At 44.4% G+C, this 17950-nt stretch overlaps 1 protein-coding gene across 1 annotated transcript in view; it reads right to left on the bottom strand.

The window, feature by feature from the left end:
• The window catches only part of RASGEF1B (RasGEF domain family member 1B), a 504962-nt gene extending 489975 nt beyond the window's left edge, over positions 1-14987 (bottom strand). The window contains exon 1 of the mRNA XM_045571312.1: positions 14838-14987. Within this exon, the coding sequence (XP_045427268.1) occupies positions 14838-14906 (69 nt within the window). The 5' untranslated portion in view covers positions 14907-14987. The remainder of the gene's footprint in view (positions 1-14837) is intronic.
• Positions 14988-17950: the final 2963 nt, after the last annotated feature.

The following is a 17950-nucleotide window of genomic DNA, read 5'->3' as shown; positions in this document are numbered from 1 at the left end:
AATCCTCTTCCCTCTAAGTAAGCAAGATTCTCAAACAGTTACACTGAGCCGGAAGCTTCTGTAATGCTGTCATGAATACAAACTGCTTGTCTAGGGTGTTCATGAGATGTGCTGGATCTCTTCAAAACTGAAACTACGAATTTAATGTTCAAATAGTCTTTATTCTAACACCAAAAACATATTAGGATCCTCTACTGTAGTCATCTAGGACAATTTTAGATCTCAACAGGTTTTCACAAAGAATGTAAGCAAACCAATTGCTTAAATTGGAAGAAATGTCAATGTTAGTAAAAGATCGATTTTCTATTCTCCCTCTCTCTAATTAATTGCGTTGGACATCAATGAGCTGCACAAAAGGAACCACAATGATTTTTCTGATTAGGCAGCTCCAGCAAACCTGAAAGGTTGGAGCACAGCGCTATTAACACTTTGATGGGTTATGCAAGTACATCCACGCTGAGTTGCAGAAACACAAAAATGCTCTAGGGGATAGCAGAATAAAAATGGATAACAGGACGAGGGGCTTCAAAGAAGGACTTAATTCAAATCTGTGGTCTAGAAAAGTCAAGGAGCATATTCATCGACATGGAAAGGAAAACATTGCTAATTGGATCACTGCTATCATGTGATAGGCATTATGTTAAGTACTTTCACATCATATTTCATATAATCTGCACAACCACCCAGTAAAATATTTTTATTTAGAGCATTTTACATGTGAGGAAGTAACTTGTCTAAACAAAACAAAGTCAGAAAATCTAGTAAAGAGGCATAGTTTTCAAAATGTTTTATGTCTGATGTGATCTCATTCATAATCCCACTATTGCACCATTTTTTAAAAAATATATTTTATTGATTTTACAGAGAGGAATTGAGAGGGACAGAGAGTTAGAAACGTCGATGAGAGAGAAACATCGACCAGCTGCCTCTTGCACACACCCCCACTGGGGATGTGCCCGCAACCAAGGTACATGCCTTTGACCGGAATCGAACCTGGGACCTTTCAGTCCGCAGGCCGACGCTCTATCCACTGAGCCAAACCGGTCCCAGCAATTGCACCATTTTTAATCATTGCTGTCTCTTGGAAAATGATAAGACACAATTAAGAACTTATTCTGCCAATTTATAGCAACAATCTGGAAAAACAGAATTTCTTCTGAAATCTACTTTTGAAAAATATTTGAAATGGTTGTCACAGCACTTGGAAGCATCCTCGAGAAAGAGTTAACCCAAGAAATCTTTATCCTAGAATAGCCATAGTGGCTTCCTACCAGACCTCAGCTCATAATAGTCTTGTTATAATCCTCACAGCACCAAGCACATGAACAGTACACATAATTGGGATTAAATAAATACTATTCAATGGGTAGTCAGTATAACATCCTATTTAATAAAAGAGTGATATGCAAATTAACCATCACTCTGCCACACCCACTCAACCAATCAGGAGGGAGTATGCAAATTAACCCAACCAAGATGGCTACAGCCATGGAGCAAGCAGGAGGCTTGGGTTTCCCCAGCAATGGCAGAAGCCAAGCTTTCTGCACACCCTGGCAGGCCCAGGACTCCACTCAAGGCTACAAAGTTTCAATTATAGAAGATAAATAAATCCCAACAAAAATGTCTGCGGCCACAGAGCAAGCAGGGGGCTTGTCTCTGCTCAAAGCTACAAAGTTTCAATTATAGAAGATAAATAAATCCCAGATACCAGGGCCTCCACTTGGATTGTCGGGGGGCATGACCAGCCTGCAAACCACCACAGGCACCCCATCCAGGCTGCCCCACATCCCAAGGGAACCCCCACCCTGATCTGGGACATCCTTCAGGCCAAACCAGCTGGCTCCCACCTGTGCGCCAGGTCTCTAGCTTATTTAATAAAAGAGTAATATGCAAATTGACTGTCACTCCAACACACAAGATGGCTGCCCCATGTGGTCAAAGATCCTGCCCCCTTGTGGACACAAGATGGCCACCACAAGATGGCCAGCAGGGAAGGGCAGTTGGGATGGACTAGGCCTACAAGGGAGGGCAGTTGAGGGTGACCAGGCTGGCAGAGGAGCGTAGTTGGGAGCAACCAGGCCTACAGGGAAGGGCAGTTTGGAGGGGTCTCAGGTCTGCAGGGGAGAGCAGTTGTGGTGGACCAGGCCTGCAGGGGAGGACAGTTAGGGGCAAATAGGCTAGCAGGGGGACAATTAGGCATCAATCAGGCTGGCAGGGGAGTGGTTAGGGGGTGATCAGGCTGGCAGGCAGAAGCAGTTAGGGGCAATAAGGAAGGCAGGCAGGCAAGCAGTTGGGAACCAACAGTCCTGGATTGTGAGAGAAATATCCCAGATTGGAGAGGGTACATGCTGGGCTGAGGGACACCCCTATTCCTGTGCATGAATTTTATGTACCAGGCCTCTAGTAGTTCATAGTTGGCAAGAGACTTCAGAAAGAAGAGCAAATACTGGTTTATTTACCATAAAAATAATCAAGCAATCTTTTATCACCACTAATGCTATCACATCTAATTTCAATGACAAAGTATATAGTAGGTGCCTTCTTTTATATTCCCATCACATGTTCACTTAATATCCACCTCATTCCAAAAAATTAAAACAGGAAGAAACAGGCTGAAATGTAAACCAAGTACAACCATGAAGTAGAAAATGAAAGAAAACTTATTAATAAGAAAAAAGGCAACATCTAATGTTAATTATGTGCCCGGTGGAGTACTTAATACTTTACATATATTTTCTCATTTAATCCTCACAGTAACCACTGACTTCATTTTAGAGATGAAGACACTGAAGCTTAGAGAAGTTAAATAACTTGCCTATGGTCACACAAATAATAATTGACAAGTGATAAAGGAGGGATTTAATTTAAACTCCAGAAGTTAATTATAAATGGCAACCTTTAATATCAAAAAGACACAAGGAGTAGGAAGCGCCACTCCTTTGCCTTGGTGATGGCAGAATCATTATGGAGATGACTAATAAATATGAGACTCAATTGCTTCCTTACACTGGTGAGTGCAACCCAGTGAAGACCTAGCTTCCCATGGAAAGAGGGGGGAAACTTGGAAACAGAAGACCCAGAGCTGAAGTTCTAGCTCCATTACTTTCCAACTCTGGTTATCCTGCGACCTTCACTTCATCTCTCTGAACCTCAGCTTCTAAATTTGTCAGATGCGGATGATAATGCTTCCAAAGCTGTTTAAGAAGATTCAGTCGAAGTGCTTCAAAATCTACAAAGCACTGTGCCACAGAATTTGTCAATTATTTTCTTCTGCTGATAGCACGCTCAGCCACCAGCATAACGTGAAATCCTGGGCAGTCATCCCAGTGTGCTGCACATTTTAAGAATGGTTTGTGTATATTATATGTGGAATCTAATGAACAACATAAATTGATGAACAAAATAGATTCAGAGATATAGAAGCATGGAACAGACTGTTGAATCTCAAAGGGAAGGTGGGGGAAGGTGGGTGGGTGGAAGAGATCAAGCAAAGAACTTGTACCTGGTATGGATGTATGCATAAACCATGGACACAGACAATAGTGTGGTGAAGGCCTAGGGCCTGGAGTGGGGGTAGGCTAGAAGAGGTCAATAGGAGCCGGAAAGGGACATATGGTAATACTTACAACAACAACGATTTTTTTTTAATTTCTTTATTGATTAAGGTATTACATATGTGTGCTTATTACCCCATTAACCTTCCTATCCCCCCCACTCATCCCCCCCCTGTTGTTTGTGTCCATTGGTTAGAGTTATATGCATGCATACAAGTCCTGTGATTGATTTCTCCCCCATACCCCTACCCTCCCTACCTTCCCTCTGAGGTTTAATGGTCGGATCAATGTTTCTCTGACTCTGGATCTATTTTTGTTCATCAGTTTATATTGTACATTATATTCCATAAATGAGTGAGATCATATGATATTTATCTTTCTATGACTGGCTTATTTCACTTAGCATAATTCTCTCTAGTTCCATCCATTCTGCTGCAAATGGTATTATAAGAACTCTTCTTTTTAAGTTGTATGAGTTCTCTGTAAATGTTGGAGATTAAGCCCTTATCAGTGATAACATTGGCAAATATGTTCTCCCATGCAGTGGGCTTTCTTGTTGTTTTGTTGATGGTTTCTTTTGCTGTGAAAAAGCTTTTTATTTTGATGTAGTCCCATTTGTTTATTTTCTCTTCAGTTTCCATTGCCCTATGAGCAGTATCAGTGAAGAAATTGCTTCAACATATGTCTGAGATTTTGCTGCCTGTAGATTCCTCTAGGATTTTTATGGTTTCCATCTTATGTTTAAATCCTTTATCCATTTAATAATTTTTTTTTAAAGAGAGAGACAATGGTTTGAATATAGGGAAAATCTATTTGTTCTCTATAGTTCATAGCTTGGGAGCTCTTCATCCAGTGATATGAGGAACTTGAAGGAAGAGATGGGGTAGTTAGAGATGTCGGGTGGGATTTATGCTAATTTTTGTGGACAAAAAAGGGCTTGGGAAATGCCTTTGAAACAAGAGCATCTGAAATGCCAGAGATGAGAAGTACCTTTACTAAGGATAGAATGTTTAATTTAAATAATAACACCATTTTATGGTATTTAGGTATACCCAGCATTATTGTTCCAAACTGTATTTGAGGTAAGATACCCTACCCTTTTTTATACCACTTTATGATTTTCAAAGAATTTCATATTGCTGATTTCAATTAATGGTGTCTTTATAGTGTTATCTTCTTAATTCTATTATGGAGGAAGACATGCATAGGAAAAGGTGACAAATTATTTTTATTATCTGCAAGGCTGTTGGACAATTTTAGACCCAAGCTATTTTCCAATAGCTAATAATTTAATTTTCATTCCTTTGTGTTTTTTCATCTGTAAAATAACCCCCTGCTGCTTTTTCATTTCTCATAAAATTATGTGTGCAAGATGTTTGGGTAAATTCTGAAGAAATTATATTATTGTTTATTATCCATCAACTCTGCTAAGTAGGGGTATATACCTTAGTCATTCTAACCCACAGCAACTCCAAATCAAACATCACACAAGGTAAACCAGGAGAAGTCCCTCTATTTAGACAGTATTCATGCACAAGGGAAGTTCACACAACGTGCAGAGAGGGAGCTGCATTAACTAGGAACCCCAGAGGGTCCGCCCAGCTGCATGGACATTCATGCCTGGCACCATGCAAGTGGACTCCTGAAAATCACAGCCATCTGACTCACTCATAGCATCTGGGCCCAGGAAATTTTTATTTCTCAAAATCCTGCTTTCCTTCCCTTGTCTTCCCCAGCCACACATACAATCTGGACAGTCCATAAGGTAGGGGATAATTTTAGGGGCTTCCCCAGAGCCCGACTGGATGCTTTCCAATCATTTATTTCTGGCCTGTGCAATCAGATGTGCTATTTCTTTACACATGAGAAAAATGAAATCAGTTTCTATTTGCAGAGTGAGATGGAAAAACTGAAAAATCACACACAGCTATGTCATAGACCCTTAAAAGGGGTCTCCCTGGGCTAGAGGAGAGCAAGGAGACAAAAGAGAATCTCAAAAGAAAGAAAATTCAATTTGTTAACCCCTGAGAAGTGTCCCATATGCTTGGCCTCACTTCTATGAGCACATTCAAGGTTTTGGAGCAAATAAAAATTAGTTAATATAACAAAGAAGTTAATAAATAAAAATCAGTGAGATTTCTAGATTCATTTTAACCACTGATTATGATGTGATTTGATCCTCATAGCCATTCCAGGAGCAAATTCTGTGTGTCTATCTGTATGTGCATCTGACCTCTCCCACACCACCCCACTTTCTTCTAACAGACACACAAGACATTTTAATGTGCATAAAATTTGGTTAAAATGAGCATCAAGAACAAACTTGTTGGGCCAAAAAAAAGGCTTGGTGGGTTAGAGTTTTAGATTTCACACTGATTCAAGAATGAAACGAGAAAGGAGAAAACTGACAAGATTTCTGGTATATGAACAAACTTTATGTACCCAAATGTAGTTACAAGTGGAGTCATCTTATCACTTCCACCCAAAATTTGCTAGCTACAGAACTCCACCCACCCTCTGAGACATCAAATTCTCTTCCAAGAATCCCTTCTTCCTTTGGTATTAGTTGGTGCCCTCTGGGGAAAGTTACATCCTGTGAGCTCTTGAACCAGCTTTTGTCCACTCTGGCTCCAGGCCACCTGTGTGCCTGTGCTGCTCCTGCAGCAAACAGCCCATTTCTGCTCGGCCCTGGACATCGTGCCCCCATGCTTTAAAAAGGCTCCCTCCTCTGAGTTCTGCTCTCTGAAATGGTCCAATAGCCCAGTTGCTTGGGTCATCCATCATATGTCAAAGTCTTTTTTTCTGGCTCAGGGTAGCTAGACTCAGGGGACAAAGGAAAAGGGGAGGGAATTCACACAACAGGGACTATATGTTTTTGCAATCTACAATCCTAGCCTCTCATACCCTCTTTCTGAGTCTGGCCCAACAGCACCTCCTTGCAACTTGCCTTCTGTCACAGATATCTGCACACCCATCCTCACTCCTATCCCCTACTCCATCCCTACTCTACCCTTCTATTCCCATCCCCTTTCCACCCCCTTCTCCTAATATGGATGGGATTTAATTCATAGACCTAGTTCAAGTTTAGTTTTTCATTGCTTTATTCCCTAACTAAATCTCTGGATGCAAATAGATTCCAGGGGTTACTGTACAGGGGCTAAAGCTCTCATCCTATAAAATAAAGAGGTAATATGCAAATTGACTGTCACCCTCTTGCACAAGATGGCTGCCCCCATGTGGTCACAAGATGGATGCCAGAAGATGGCCAGTAGGGGAAGGCAGTTGGGGGCAACCAGGCCTGCAGGGTAGGGCTGTTAGGAGCAACCATGCTGGCAGGGGAGGGCAGTTGGGAGTGACAGGGCTGGCAGGGGAGGGCAGTTGGGGAGTAATCGAACTGGCAGGGAAGGGTAGTTCAGGGCAATCAGGCTGGCAGGGGAGTGGTCAGGCTGGCAAGCAGAAACGGTTAGGGGCAATCAGGCAGGCAGGCAGACAAGTGGTTGGGAGCCAGCAGCCCTGGATTATGAGAGGGATATCTGACTGCCGGTTTAGGCCCAATCCCAACCAGCAGTCAGACATCCCCGAAGAGTTCCAGACTAGAGAGGGTGTAGGCCGGGCTGAGGGACACCCCTCCCAGTGCACGAATTCCATGCACTAGGCATCTAGTTATAAAATATAACTGCTTCATATTTCTTCCTCAACCTTTCAAATAGAAGCATTTTTATTCTTTAGCATTCATACCATCCCCAAGAGTCCAACAGGCTCCTGCACACCCTGGATGCCAAGTATGCACCTTACGTTTCTATCCTCTTCATTACAGTATCAGCGATGGCAACTCACATTTACATAACACTTGACATTTTATAAAGGACATTCACGTTACCATACCAGAGCCTCACATCAGTTCTGTGAGTGAAGCAAATCGAATTGTGATACTTTCATTTTAGAGCTATGAAAATTGACACTCTGAGAGGTAAGGAGATTTCTTCCAGTAGCATTCAGCCAGTGAGATGAGCCATGCTCAGAATCCAGATCTTAAGATTCCTGGTGCAGCTTCTCTGCAATTCGTAATGCAGCCGCATGTGCCTCTCTGCAGGCATCCTTGCTGGACTTCCAGCCAAGTTCAAATAATCCCCATGAAAATAAATCCCCACGCTCTCAGGTCATCTAACAGAGTTTCCATGGAAGCAGGGCATCATTACCCCCACTTTCTCACTGGAAATTCAATAAGGAAGCTCCCTGGGTAAAATGTTTTTTGGAAGTAAATTAATTTTGGAATAATCTAGCTTGACTTCCAGCAAGAATTCCCTATCAACAGCACAAATCATAAAGGTCTGATGAATGAAATTGTGGCTTATAACATGAATATTCTTCCCTTGACTTACTTTAGGACGCATGTTTGCAAATCATTTAAAAAATATCCAGTGTTTAATTATATTGCAATTTATGGTTGAATTTTATTTAAGTGGCATTTATAATTGGCACATTTTTCAAGTACTGCTCCTGCCAGAATTGCATGTAAAAGTACATTATCATCACTTGTGTAACTGCAGCCTATGTTAGCATCAATATACATCCCATAGATGAGGGCCAAGTCACTAAAGGACAGTGGATGTCACATTTCCATGAAATACAATGAAATATATCCAGAAATAAATTGGTTCCCAGATTTTGCTAAAACAGCATATGGCATGTGTTCAAAATTAATAAGTATTGATTGAGTACCTATGTTGTGCTCAGCACTGTGAGGAATTCAGAAAAATGCAAGGTGTTTCTAAGGTGGTCAAAGAAGAAAGACAATACAGGGTTATTAGAATCAAGGTGAAAGTATATAATAATCATCATCATCATCATCATCATCATTATTATATATTATTTCTCAATTACTATATGCCACATACCATACAAAGTACTTTATTAGAATTCTTATTTAATCCTCATAACAACTCAGTAAAATAACTACAATTATTATTCCAAGTTTACAGAAAATAAAACTGAGGCACAGAGAAGTAATTTATTTAAGATCACATAGCTAAAATATGGAGGAGCCAAAATTGGAAACCAAGTACCTGATTTTCCAACCTGTGTACTTCTGGCCTATTTGCTGTGACTTTGGGGGAAGTTTCATAAAAGGTTGGGTCTTTACTATAACCCTGAGGTTAGGGAGTTAGGAAGAATGGAAAGAATGGGGTAGGTCATCATATTGCAGGATAGACAAGAAGCATAAACAACAAAGGCACAGGGGCAAGAATCTGTATTTGACGTGTGATGACCAATGGAAGAAAATCAGTGGCAGGAAGTTAAATTAGCTAGGCAGAGGGAGACACTTTAGGGAATACCTTAGAAATAACCTAGGCAGAATTTAGAGACTTGAGCCTTTGGAACTAGAAAGTCAGTTAGCTGTTACTTAAGAAAGTGACAATGAAAAGCCATTGTGATATTCTACCCTGTTTCCCCGAAAATAAGACAATGTCTTATTTTTTTTTTTTAAGGTTCTTCCATGTTGTAGTATATGTCGGAATTTCCTTTTTTTTTTTTTAAAGGCCGAATAATATTCCATTGTATATCTAGTCTCTGTCCACTTTCTTTTTTTAAAAAATATATTTTATTGATTTTTTTACAGAGAGGAAGGGAGAGAGATAGTTTGAAACATCGATGAGAGAGAGTCATCGATCAGCTGCCTCTTGCATGCCCCCTACTGGGGATGTGCCCGCAACCAAGGTACATGCCCTTGATCGGAATCGAACCCGGACTTTTTAGTCCGCAGGCCGACGCTCTATCCACTGAGCCAAACCGGTTTTGGCGACAGTGTCTTATATTAATTTTTTCTCCCAAAGTTGCACTAGGTCTTATTTTCAGGGGATGTCTTATCTTTCCATGTGCTAGATCTTATTTTCGGAGGATGTCTTATTTTCGGGGAAACACGGTAGCTGCAAATTCAGGAAAAGTGGAGAGGAGGAAGACTTCGGGGAAGCAAACCAAATAGCGGTAGATTGCGAAATCTCCTACAGACCTTTGGTCATACAGAGTACATTCTCAATAGATGTTTGTCAGATCAGTGGATGAAGACTAGTAAGGATCAAAAGGAAGATACAAACCAAATAAAGGATCTGCAGGAATCACTGACAGGCTGTTTAAGAAGGAAAAAGAAAAGAAAGCCCTGGCCAGTGTGGCTCAGTTGGTTGAGCATAGTTAGTCTCATGCATCAAGAGGTTGTGGGTTTGATTCCTGGTCATGGTACATGCTGAGGTTGTGGGCTCAATCCCCAGTAGGGGGTATGCAGGAAGCAGTCAATTAATGTTTCTCTCTCTCCCTCTCTCTCTTTTTCTCTCTCTAAATTCAATAAAAACATTTTTTTTTAAAGAAAGAAAGCACAGATGTCACCCCAGTGCTACTCTAGGTAAGTATAAGACTGTGATGCTTTGGCTGATGATAGAGTTGAAAAGGAGACATGGGTTTTAGCTGGTTGCAGGGAGAGTGATGAGTCCTCCATTTTGGTTTGCAAAGGTAGAGGTTTGAAAGGTACATGGAATATTGTTAATATCTTAGAGGTATTTGGAGAAAATAGGCCTAGAATAAATTCAAGATAGAAAGCACAGTCTTTACTCATCAGAGAATTCAGATATATAAAAGTGGTCATTATATTTATGGGCCACTTCAATAGGTAACTCTAAGTAGCACTTTCCTAATATGAATGTCACTACTGGACCTACTGTATTTCATCAAAGATTTGCAAAGTAAAGAAATTCAAAATATACAAGAACATCTGCAAATTGAAAAGAACTATGCAAACGGAAATAAATCAAAGCATTAAGCTCCTACTCCTGCTCCTACAACATGCAGCTAGCACTGGCCATTGGGCAGATATGAAATACTAGCCTTTCCTTATCAAAATACAGAAAAGCAAAAATCATGTTCTGGTTTCTCAGCAAGAAGCCATTAGACAGATGTAATCATAATGAGACCAAATATTCCTGTAAATGAACTGCATGCATTTAGGACCACATGCAGAGTTTAAGAGCAGCTAACGCAAAAGGTAAGTAGAGTTGCCCGGGTGTATACAATGGCTCAGATGTGGTAGAGCAATTCAATTGGCCCTCAAATAAACTGAATTGTGAATTTATAAGACAAACTCAGCATCCATTAGCTTAAAACTCAAATGGCCCAGCTGTGGCAATAGGAGCTATTAGTTTCAAAGTCAACTTCTGTGTTATGATCATCCACCAACATCTAATCACTAAAGTTAAAGCCATATACAAGCATGTTATTTGCTTTCAAACAGACTGACCACATGGTTCATTCTTTAGATACTGGAAGCCAATCAGAATGACCAAGTGGATGAGAGTATGTAAGATTCATTTAAAGACAAAAGAGTTCATTAAAATGGATTAAAAAATCAACATCTTTACCAGATAAATTAGAAGTAAAATCTGCTTGAAAGTATAACTTCCTTCATCAGAGAAGGGATGGGCCGATTAAAATATAAAACTGGCAAGATTCATAAATTGTAGCCCGGGGAGGCAATCCAACCAGCGGGGCACATTTGTTGTTAGTGGATGCAAAGAGACAGATAAATTGAAATTTGAGTATAGTGTTCAAAATATAAAAACCCATGTCATAAAATATGCTCAGGTGGCATGCCCAACGTCTTACCTAATTTTAGGCAGGATATTTATCAAAAGTTATTTGGTAAGTTAGTTGTTTGAAACCCTAAAAATATTTTTTACCAAAAAAAAATAATAATATTATGTATGTTAATTGGTTTTCCAAGATAGATCACAGAAATCCCCTGCTATATAATGTAAGAAGGTATAAGTATACTACTGGGGAAATGAGGTGATACAAACTGGTCTGTAAAAATAGAATCTTACCATCTTATACAGCACTGTTTTTTAAATTATGAGTCACAATCCATGAAATCAATTCCCTCCCCCGCCCCCCCCCCCCATTTAATTCTTAATAAGAATGGCAGAGATGGAATGGAAGGGAAAGAACAGAGTTGCAAAAACCAGAGTACATCCCCTGTCATAAGGAAAAATATTATTCTTGAAACTTTGTTCATATTATCTATACTCAAAAAAAGGTTAATATGCAAATGCTTGTGACATCCTCACGCCATAACGACTGATCAGGCTGCATCCCCACCCAACACCGGCAAGCCAGCCAGCCAAGCTTATAAGACGTAAGTAGGACCAGCTTGGTCTGAAACCACCGACCTGTGTGTTTAGAATGTTCTACCTTCCTAGACATCAGAATTCATAGCAAGTTCACTCTTTCTGCAGGAGCTGTCTTGGTGAGGCAAAGTCATTATTCTAAAGTCTAGCCCCGTGTTCAGGGCACTGCCATGGCTGGGGCAAATAAGTTTACCCACTTTGCTCTCCTCTTGAAATTTTAATATTGTTTCTCAAAGACTTTGTAAACTTAAACACTGTACTAAGAAAAAGGAAAGAGAAGGTTAACAAAATGGTCACGAAACCTACTCTGTATTTCAAATGCACACCATCTGTCCTTAGCCTCTGAGGATGATGCAGCAGGGAATGCACTGGAGTTGTTTTTCAGCCACAGTGACTTTCTGGCCCTGTGTTCCCCGTACCCTGTCGCCCGCCTGCCCTTGCAGACAGCTGCAAACACAGAGGAGGTCCGGCCGGGATTCGGTCCTCTTCCAGGCAGAAGCTCCTAATTGGCCTGTGTGGGAAGAAACTACATTCTTGGCCACCTCCTAACCCAGTGGTCAGCAAACCACGGCTCACGAGCCACATTCGGCTCTTTGGCCCCTTGAGTGTGGCTCTTCCACAAAATAACACGTGGGGGTGCACACGTACAGTGGTACAGTGCGATTGAAACTTCGTGGCCCATGTGCAGAAGTCAGTTTTTGGCCTGGGTGAATCTATTTTGAAGAAGTGGTCTTAGAATACTCAAGGGGCCAAAGAGACGCATGTGGCTCGTGAGCCTCGGTTTGCTGACCACTGTCCTAACCAAAATAAAACCAAAAGCCATTCGTGATGAAAATATCCATCTCTTCTCTTGACCTCCCTGAAATTAAAGTTACCTCCAAAGCTAGAATTAGAGCATTTGGGGGAAATGAAAAACTGCATAAAATTTTCTCCTATCCTAGCACTTTTGCTTTTAGGAAATGAATATTTTTAAAGGGTTAGGGATATCTTCCTTATACATTTCTCTTCCTACCAGATGTAGAGAACTCAAGCACTGCCTCTTCTTTCATGAGTAAGAGTGTGTTGAAGGGGTTACTGTCTGAGAAGAAAGCATCCTCAAAACACATTTCTGACTCAGTTATTCGCCTCTTTGGGCACAAATTTTCCCCACAGGCAGGAAAGGGGCAGTCACTTAACTCCTCCAACAACCCTGACAAAAGTGATACCTGGGTGGCGTGTTTTAGTGGATTCCGCCAACACTGAATCAAGCATTTGTAGAAAGGAGAGAGCAGATGCTGCAGTAGCTTCTCCCTTTAAATGGGCAGAAAATAGGCATAGCAAGGTTTAAGGAGTTTTCAAAGACAGGGGATTCCCTTTCCCTGGAGCTCTCCAAAGGCAGAACAGCTATTCATTTTCTTAATTGTCCAGCTATGTCTCTGCCTTAGTTTTTAAAGCCCTCTCCAACCATCAATGATTGAGTCAATTTTCCTAAGAAGTCAAGGTGGGGTGTCCATTGGTTGGAGGATAAAGCAGGCTTATATACAAAATGCAATACATGCCACCAAAATTGCTTGGCCATGTGGATTGTGTGTGTTTGTGTGTGTGTGTGTGTGTGTGTTTTAATATATTTTTACACATGCCCAGGTTGCGGGCTCAGTGTCCAGTGTGGCATGGGATTTGTTAATTTAGGAACAAAAATCCAAATACAAGTGAAGAGAAAGCCAAAGAGAAAAGCAATTTTAAAGGAGTCTCTCGGATGCCAGGAAGAGTACCCAGATGCTGCCTAACATTTACATCACAGAGAAGCAAAGAGGCAGAGATGTTACCCGTCAAAGGAGACGGCTCATCTCAGCTGCGGGCCTGGAAAACTTTCCTTTTTCAGGCTCTTCAATCTTTCTTAGAGTCCAGGCTACCAAGTGTTCAGGCTGAAATGCCTGGTTTCTGCCAGCCTGCTCTTGTTTCCCAGCTCCATGGGGATTTCCCGGCTTAAAAACACAATAGAGATTGGGCGATCTGACCTCCAAAATCAAAGATATAGCACCAGAGGAGCTCAGAGGGTAAGAACACCGACAGTTGCCAAAGGTGAGCAGACTAGCAAGCAGTCAGGAAAGGGACTAAGAGTTTCTTCTTACTGAAGGACAAACTCCTGCACTCAGGAGGGAAGAGACCAAGTGCTGCCCTCTCTGGCCAGTCGGGGAACTGCAGACAGACGGGGCTGAAGCAGCTCCTGGAGAAGCCCTAAGGCTGGCAGGGAGAGTAGCAGGGCCCTGCGGCTCAGTGAGCAGTGCTGAGTGGGCAAGCACACACTGCCCACTGGTCCACCTGGCCAGGCCAAAGCCAGGGCCCTTGGTCCTGGCCTCGTTGTCAGGCAGCCTGCTGGGAGGGCTGCTGGAGAGAGACAAAGGACACCGTGGCTCTATAGAAGTGAGGAAGGGATGCATCCCAGGAGGACAAGCAAGCCAGTCTTCTCATAAACAACTTCCTGCTGAGATGCTTTCAGCAGCGGCACTGCCATCACAGGCAGGTAGGAGCAATTAGATGGACCTGCCTTCAGAGGCCGGATCTGCTCACCTGATTCTGCAAAGCCTATGTTAACCCTTCTCATCCCCACTGGATGGCACTCACAGGAGACATGAGTTCACTTTTTGAGTGTGTGTGTGTGTGTGTGTGTGTGTGCTGGAGGTTGGGGAAGGGCCGCAATTGCAGGACTCAGGGAGGTAGGAACCTTCTGACCTAAAGGTATTACTTTGTTGTGTTTCCAAATTAAAAGGAAAAGGGGAAGAAACAAAGTAGGCAGCTGGGAGGGACTGTGGAACGCTGCTCATTTTTAGCATTCCTGCTATGTTAGGCAAAGACCAACTGTAAAAACTCACCCAGATGAACAGAAAAATGTGTTTGCCTGTCAACTAGGGAAGAAGAGGGGAGAAAGGGTTCCCTGAGGTCCAGGGAGGCGCAACTTCAGGCTGCAGGTCTCCTCCTCGCCCTCCTGTCCCTGCCCCGCCCCAGACACCCCCATGGAAAGCAGACCAGTGAGCCTGCCCTGGCCAACTCCGGGGGACCCCCGGGCCCTGTCGGTCTGGGGTCGCGGCCACCGTACAGGGCGCGGCTGCGGGGACACGCCCTCGCCACCTACCTCCAGCGTGGGAGAGGCGCCCTTGCCCGGCAACGTGCAGCCCAGGAGCTCGGCGAGAAACTTTGCCATAAACGAGTGGAGAGGCAGGTCCCTCCGCAGCGCTGGGTGCGTCCTCTGCCCGCGGAGGAGCCCTCGGGGCGAGGTGGTGCCCGCGGGCTGGGGGGCTGCCCCGCGGCGGCCGGGGACCGGGGACCGGGGACCGGGGACCCGGGCCGGGACCGAGCGCGCCGGCTGCCCGTCCGCCGCTGTCCAGTCCCGGGTGCAAGGGGCGCGCGGTCCCGCCCGCCGACCCAGCCTCCTTGCCGCGGGATCGGGCACCGAGATCCGCTCGCCTTTCTCGCTGAATGTGCCTCTCACCGCAGGGAGGGCGGACCCGGGGGGCCGGGGGATAGAGGGAGGAGGCACAGGAGGGCCAAGGAGCCGCAGGGAGACGGCCGCGCGGGCAAGGGCAGCGGCGGCGGCGGCGCAGGCACCGGGCGGCCCAGCCCTGGGCGCGGGCACTCCAGCGACACCGCCCGGCGCTCGGCGGGAGAGCGGGAGGCGCAGGCGGGGAAGGGTCTGCCCTTGGAGCCCTCGGCTGACCCACTTCCCCAGGGTCCCCTCCCCCGTGCCAGGGCAGGTGGAAAGGCGCTGCTCCGGCTGCTGCGGGGGACCCGGGAGAGTTACAGCTGCGAGGCGCCAGCTGCCCCAGCTCCCCCCACCCCACCCTCACCGGCCAGCGCCAGCCCCACCCTCCCTTCGGGAAAGGAAAAGGCTCCTGACGCCTGGGGGCGGGGGGGGGGGGGGGGGGGAACTCTTCCTGTTAGTCCCTGTTAGTGAACGGGGCAAGCACAGATATGGGGCCCGGGCAGAGCTGCTCCATCATCACGGCCCCCGCTGGCCTCCCTGGCCTTGGCTGGAGTGGGATACGGAGGGGCGAGGACCAGCAGGGCCAGGAGCCTGATCGCAGGCAAGGGTGGCCCTGTTGTTCTTTCCAGACCTATCAAGGCTTGTCTTTTAATATTGATAAAAAAGAAGCTGCTTTCGGGACACAAGGCCTAGGTTGCATATTTATGTAGCATCCCTATAGCTGTATGTCTCAAACTTTTGTGTGCATAAGCATAACCTGCAGAGTTTATGGAAACCAGATCCGGCCTGGCGGGTGTGGCTCAGAGGTTGAGCATCGACCTAGGAACCAAGACGTCTTAGTTAGATTCCGTTCAGGGCACAGGCCCCTGACTGGGGGCTCTATTCCCAAAAGGGAGGATGCAAGAGGCAGCCTATCAACTATTTTCTCATAGGTGTTTCTCTCTCTCTCCCTCTCCCTTCCTCTCTGAAATCAATAAAAGTATATTCACAATAGATAAACCAGATCTGCTTTTTTATTAGGTACCCAGGAGATTCTGATAAAGGTAGTCCTCAGGCTGGGTTCTGAGAAACATTGCCCTGCCTTGTCAAATCCATAGGTCAGCACATGCAGGGATTATAAAAGCAATAGAATGATGGCACCGACCTTAGAAAAAATTTTGTCAAATCACCTAATTCATATGCAAGGACGACAGACTAGGAAAGTTCCTAATACTTCATCATGTCACATGGTATTAGACTCCCGGCGTATAGGAGCTACTATAATTTCGGGTTGACCAAATAGGAGATGGATGGTTGGATAGATGGTGATGAATAGTGGGGTCCAGATTTCCTAATTCTCATTCCAGAATTCTAGCTGGTATAGCAAACTCACTCTGAATTTAGGGAATTGGGGGGCTAAAATAGGCAAGAAAAGTATTAAAATAGTTTTAATATAATATCAAAATAATCAATGTGCTAGCTGGAAAGAAAATGGAAGGAAAACTGATATGCAAGGAGTATCTGCTGTTGTCTCAGGGGCTGTGTCCATAGGTTAGAGCATAGGCTATGGGAAAAGACTACCTGGATTTAAATCCCAATTCTGACATTTAATAGCTGTGAGACTTTAGGTGAGTGACTTCTCTGTGCTTCAGCTTCCTCATTTGCAAAGTGGGCATAGTAATAAAGGTAACTATGATATGTGGTTTGTATTAGATTTCTACTGCTTGCACAACTTACAGTCTTAAAGCAACCCCCTTTTATTATCTTGCAGTTCTGTGGACTGGCTGAAGTGGACTCTCTGCTTAAGAACTCACAAGGTGAAAGAAGCTGAGATGCCAACCTGCTGGGCCCTCATCTGGAGGCTCTGAGAAGAATGCCCTTCCAAACTCATTCAGCTTCTTGTCATCCAGATTGTTGGCAGAATCCCATGCCTGGGAGCTGTAGGCCTGAGGTCCTTGTTTCCTTGTTGGTTGGCATCAGGGCTGGCCCTCTGCTCCTAGAGCTTGCCCCGGCTCTTTCTCATATGAATTCCTCTGTCTTCAAAGCAGCAACTGCACTGAGTCCTTCCCATGCCTCAAATCTCTCCAGCTTCTTCTTTTGCCAACAGACACAGAAAAGTTCTTGCTTTTAAAAAGTTTGTGTGTTATATGTTAGTAGAGGCCCAGTGCATGAAAATTCATGCACTGGAGGGGGGTCCCTCAGCCCAGCCTGGCCTCTCTCACAGTCCAGGAGCCCTCAGGGGCAGGAGGTGACCTGGTGATCAGAGGAAGGTGATGCCCCTTCATACCTCTGCTGCTGCCACTGCCAGCAGCGCAAGCCTCAGCTGGCCCTGCTTACCTGAGCGTTGGGTGGCCCTAGGTGGCTGGGCAGCCACCATCCAAGGCTTGCCTACACCTCAGGCTGGCCCTTGGCAGTTGGGGGCTGAGGGAACTGGGGGACTTTGGAGGCAGGTGCACGGAGAAACCTGGCCCTCCTGGGGGTGGGCCCAGCCTTGCCACATGCCTGTCACCCCAACTGGGCTGAGGGGACTAGATGCCATCATCTTGTGGCTTTGGACACTATCATCTTTGAGGGCATGGCAGTCAATTAGCATATTCCCTCCATATTGTCTGTGGGTGTCACCATCTTTGAGGGTGGGGCAGTCAATTAACATATTCCCTCCTTATTAAAGATGGCTGTGGGCACTGCCATCTTTGCGATGGTGTGAGGGTCAATTAGCATATTTCCCTCTTTATTAGATAGGATAATATCTAGGCCCAGCTGAATAATCTGCCTAGTTTAAGGTC

This window comes from Pipistrellus kuhlii, unplaced genomic scaffold, assembly GCF_014108245.1.
Source record: "Pipistrellus kuhlii isolate mPipKuh1 unplaced genomic scaffold, mPipKuh1.p scaffold_m20_p_1, whole genome shotgun sequence".
NCBI lineage: Eukaryota > Metazoa > Chordata > Mammalia > Chiroptera > Vespertilionidae > Pipistrellus > Pipistrellus kuhlii.
Note: the sequence above shows the minus strand (reverse complement) of the source record. Positions and strands in the feature narration are given on the sequence as shown.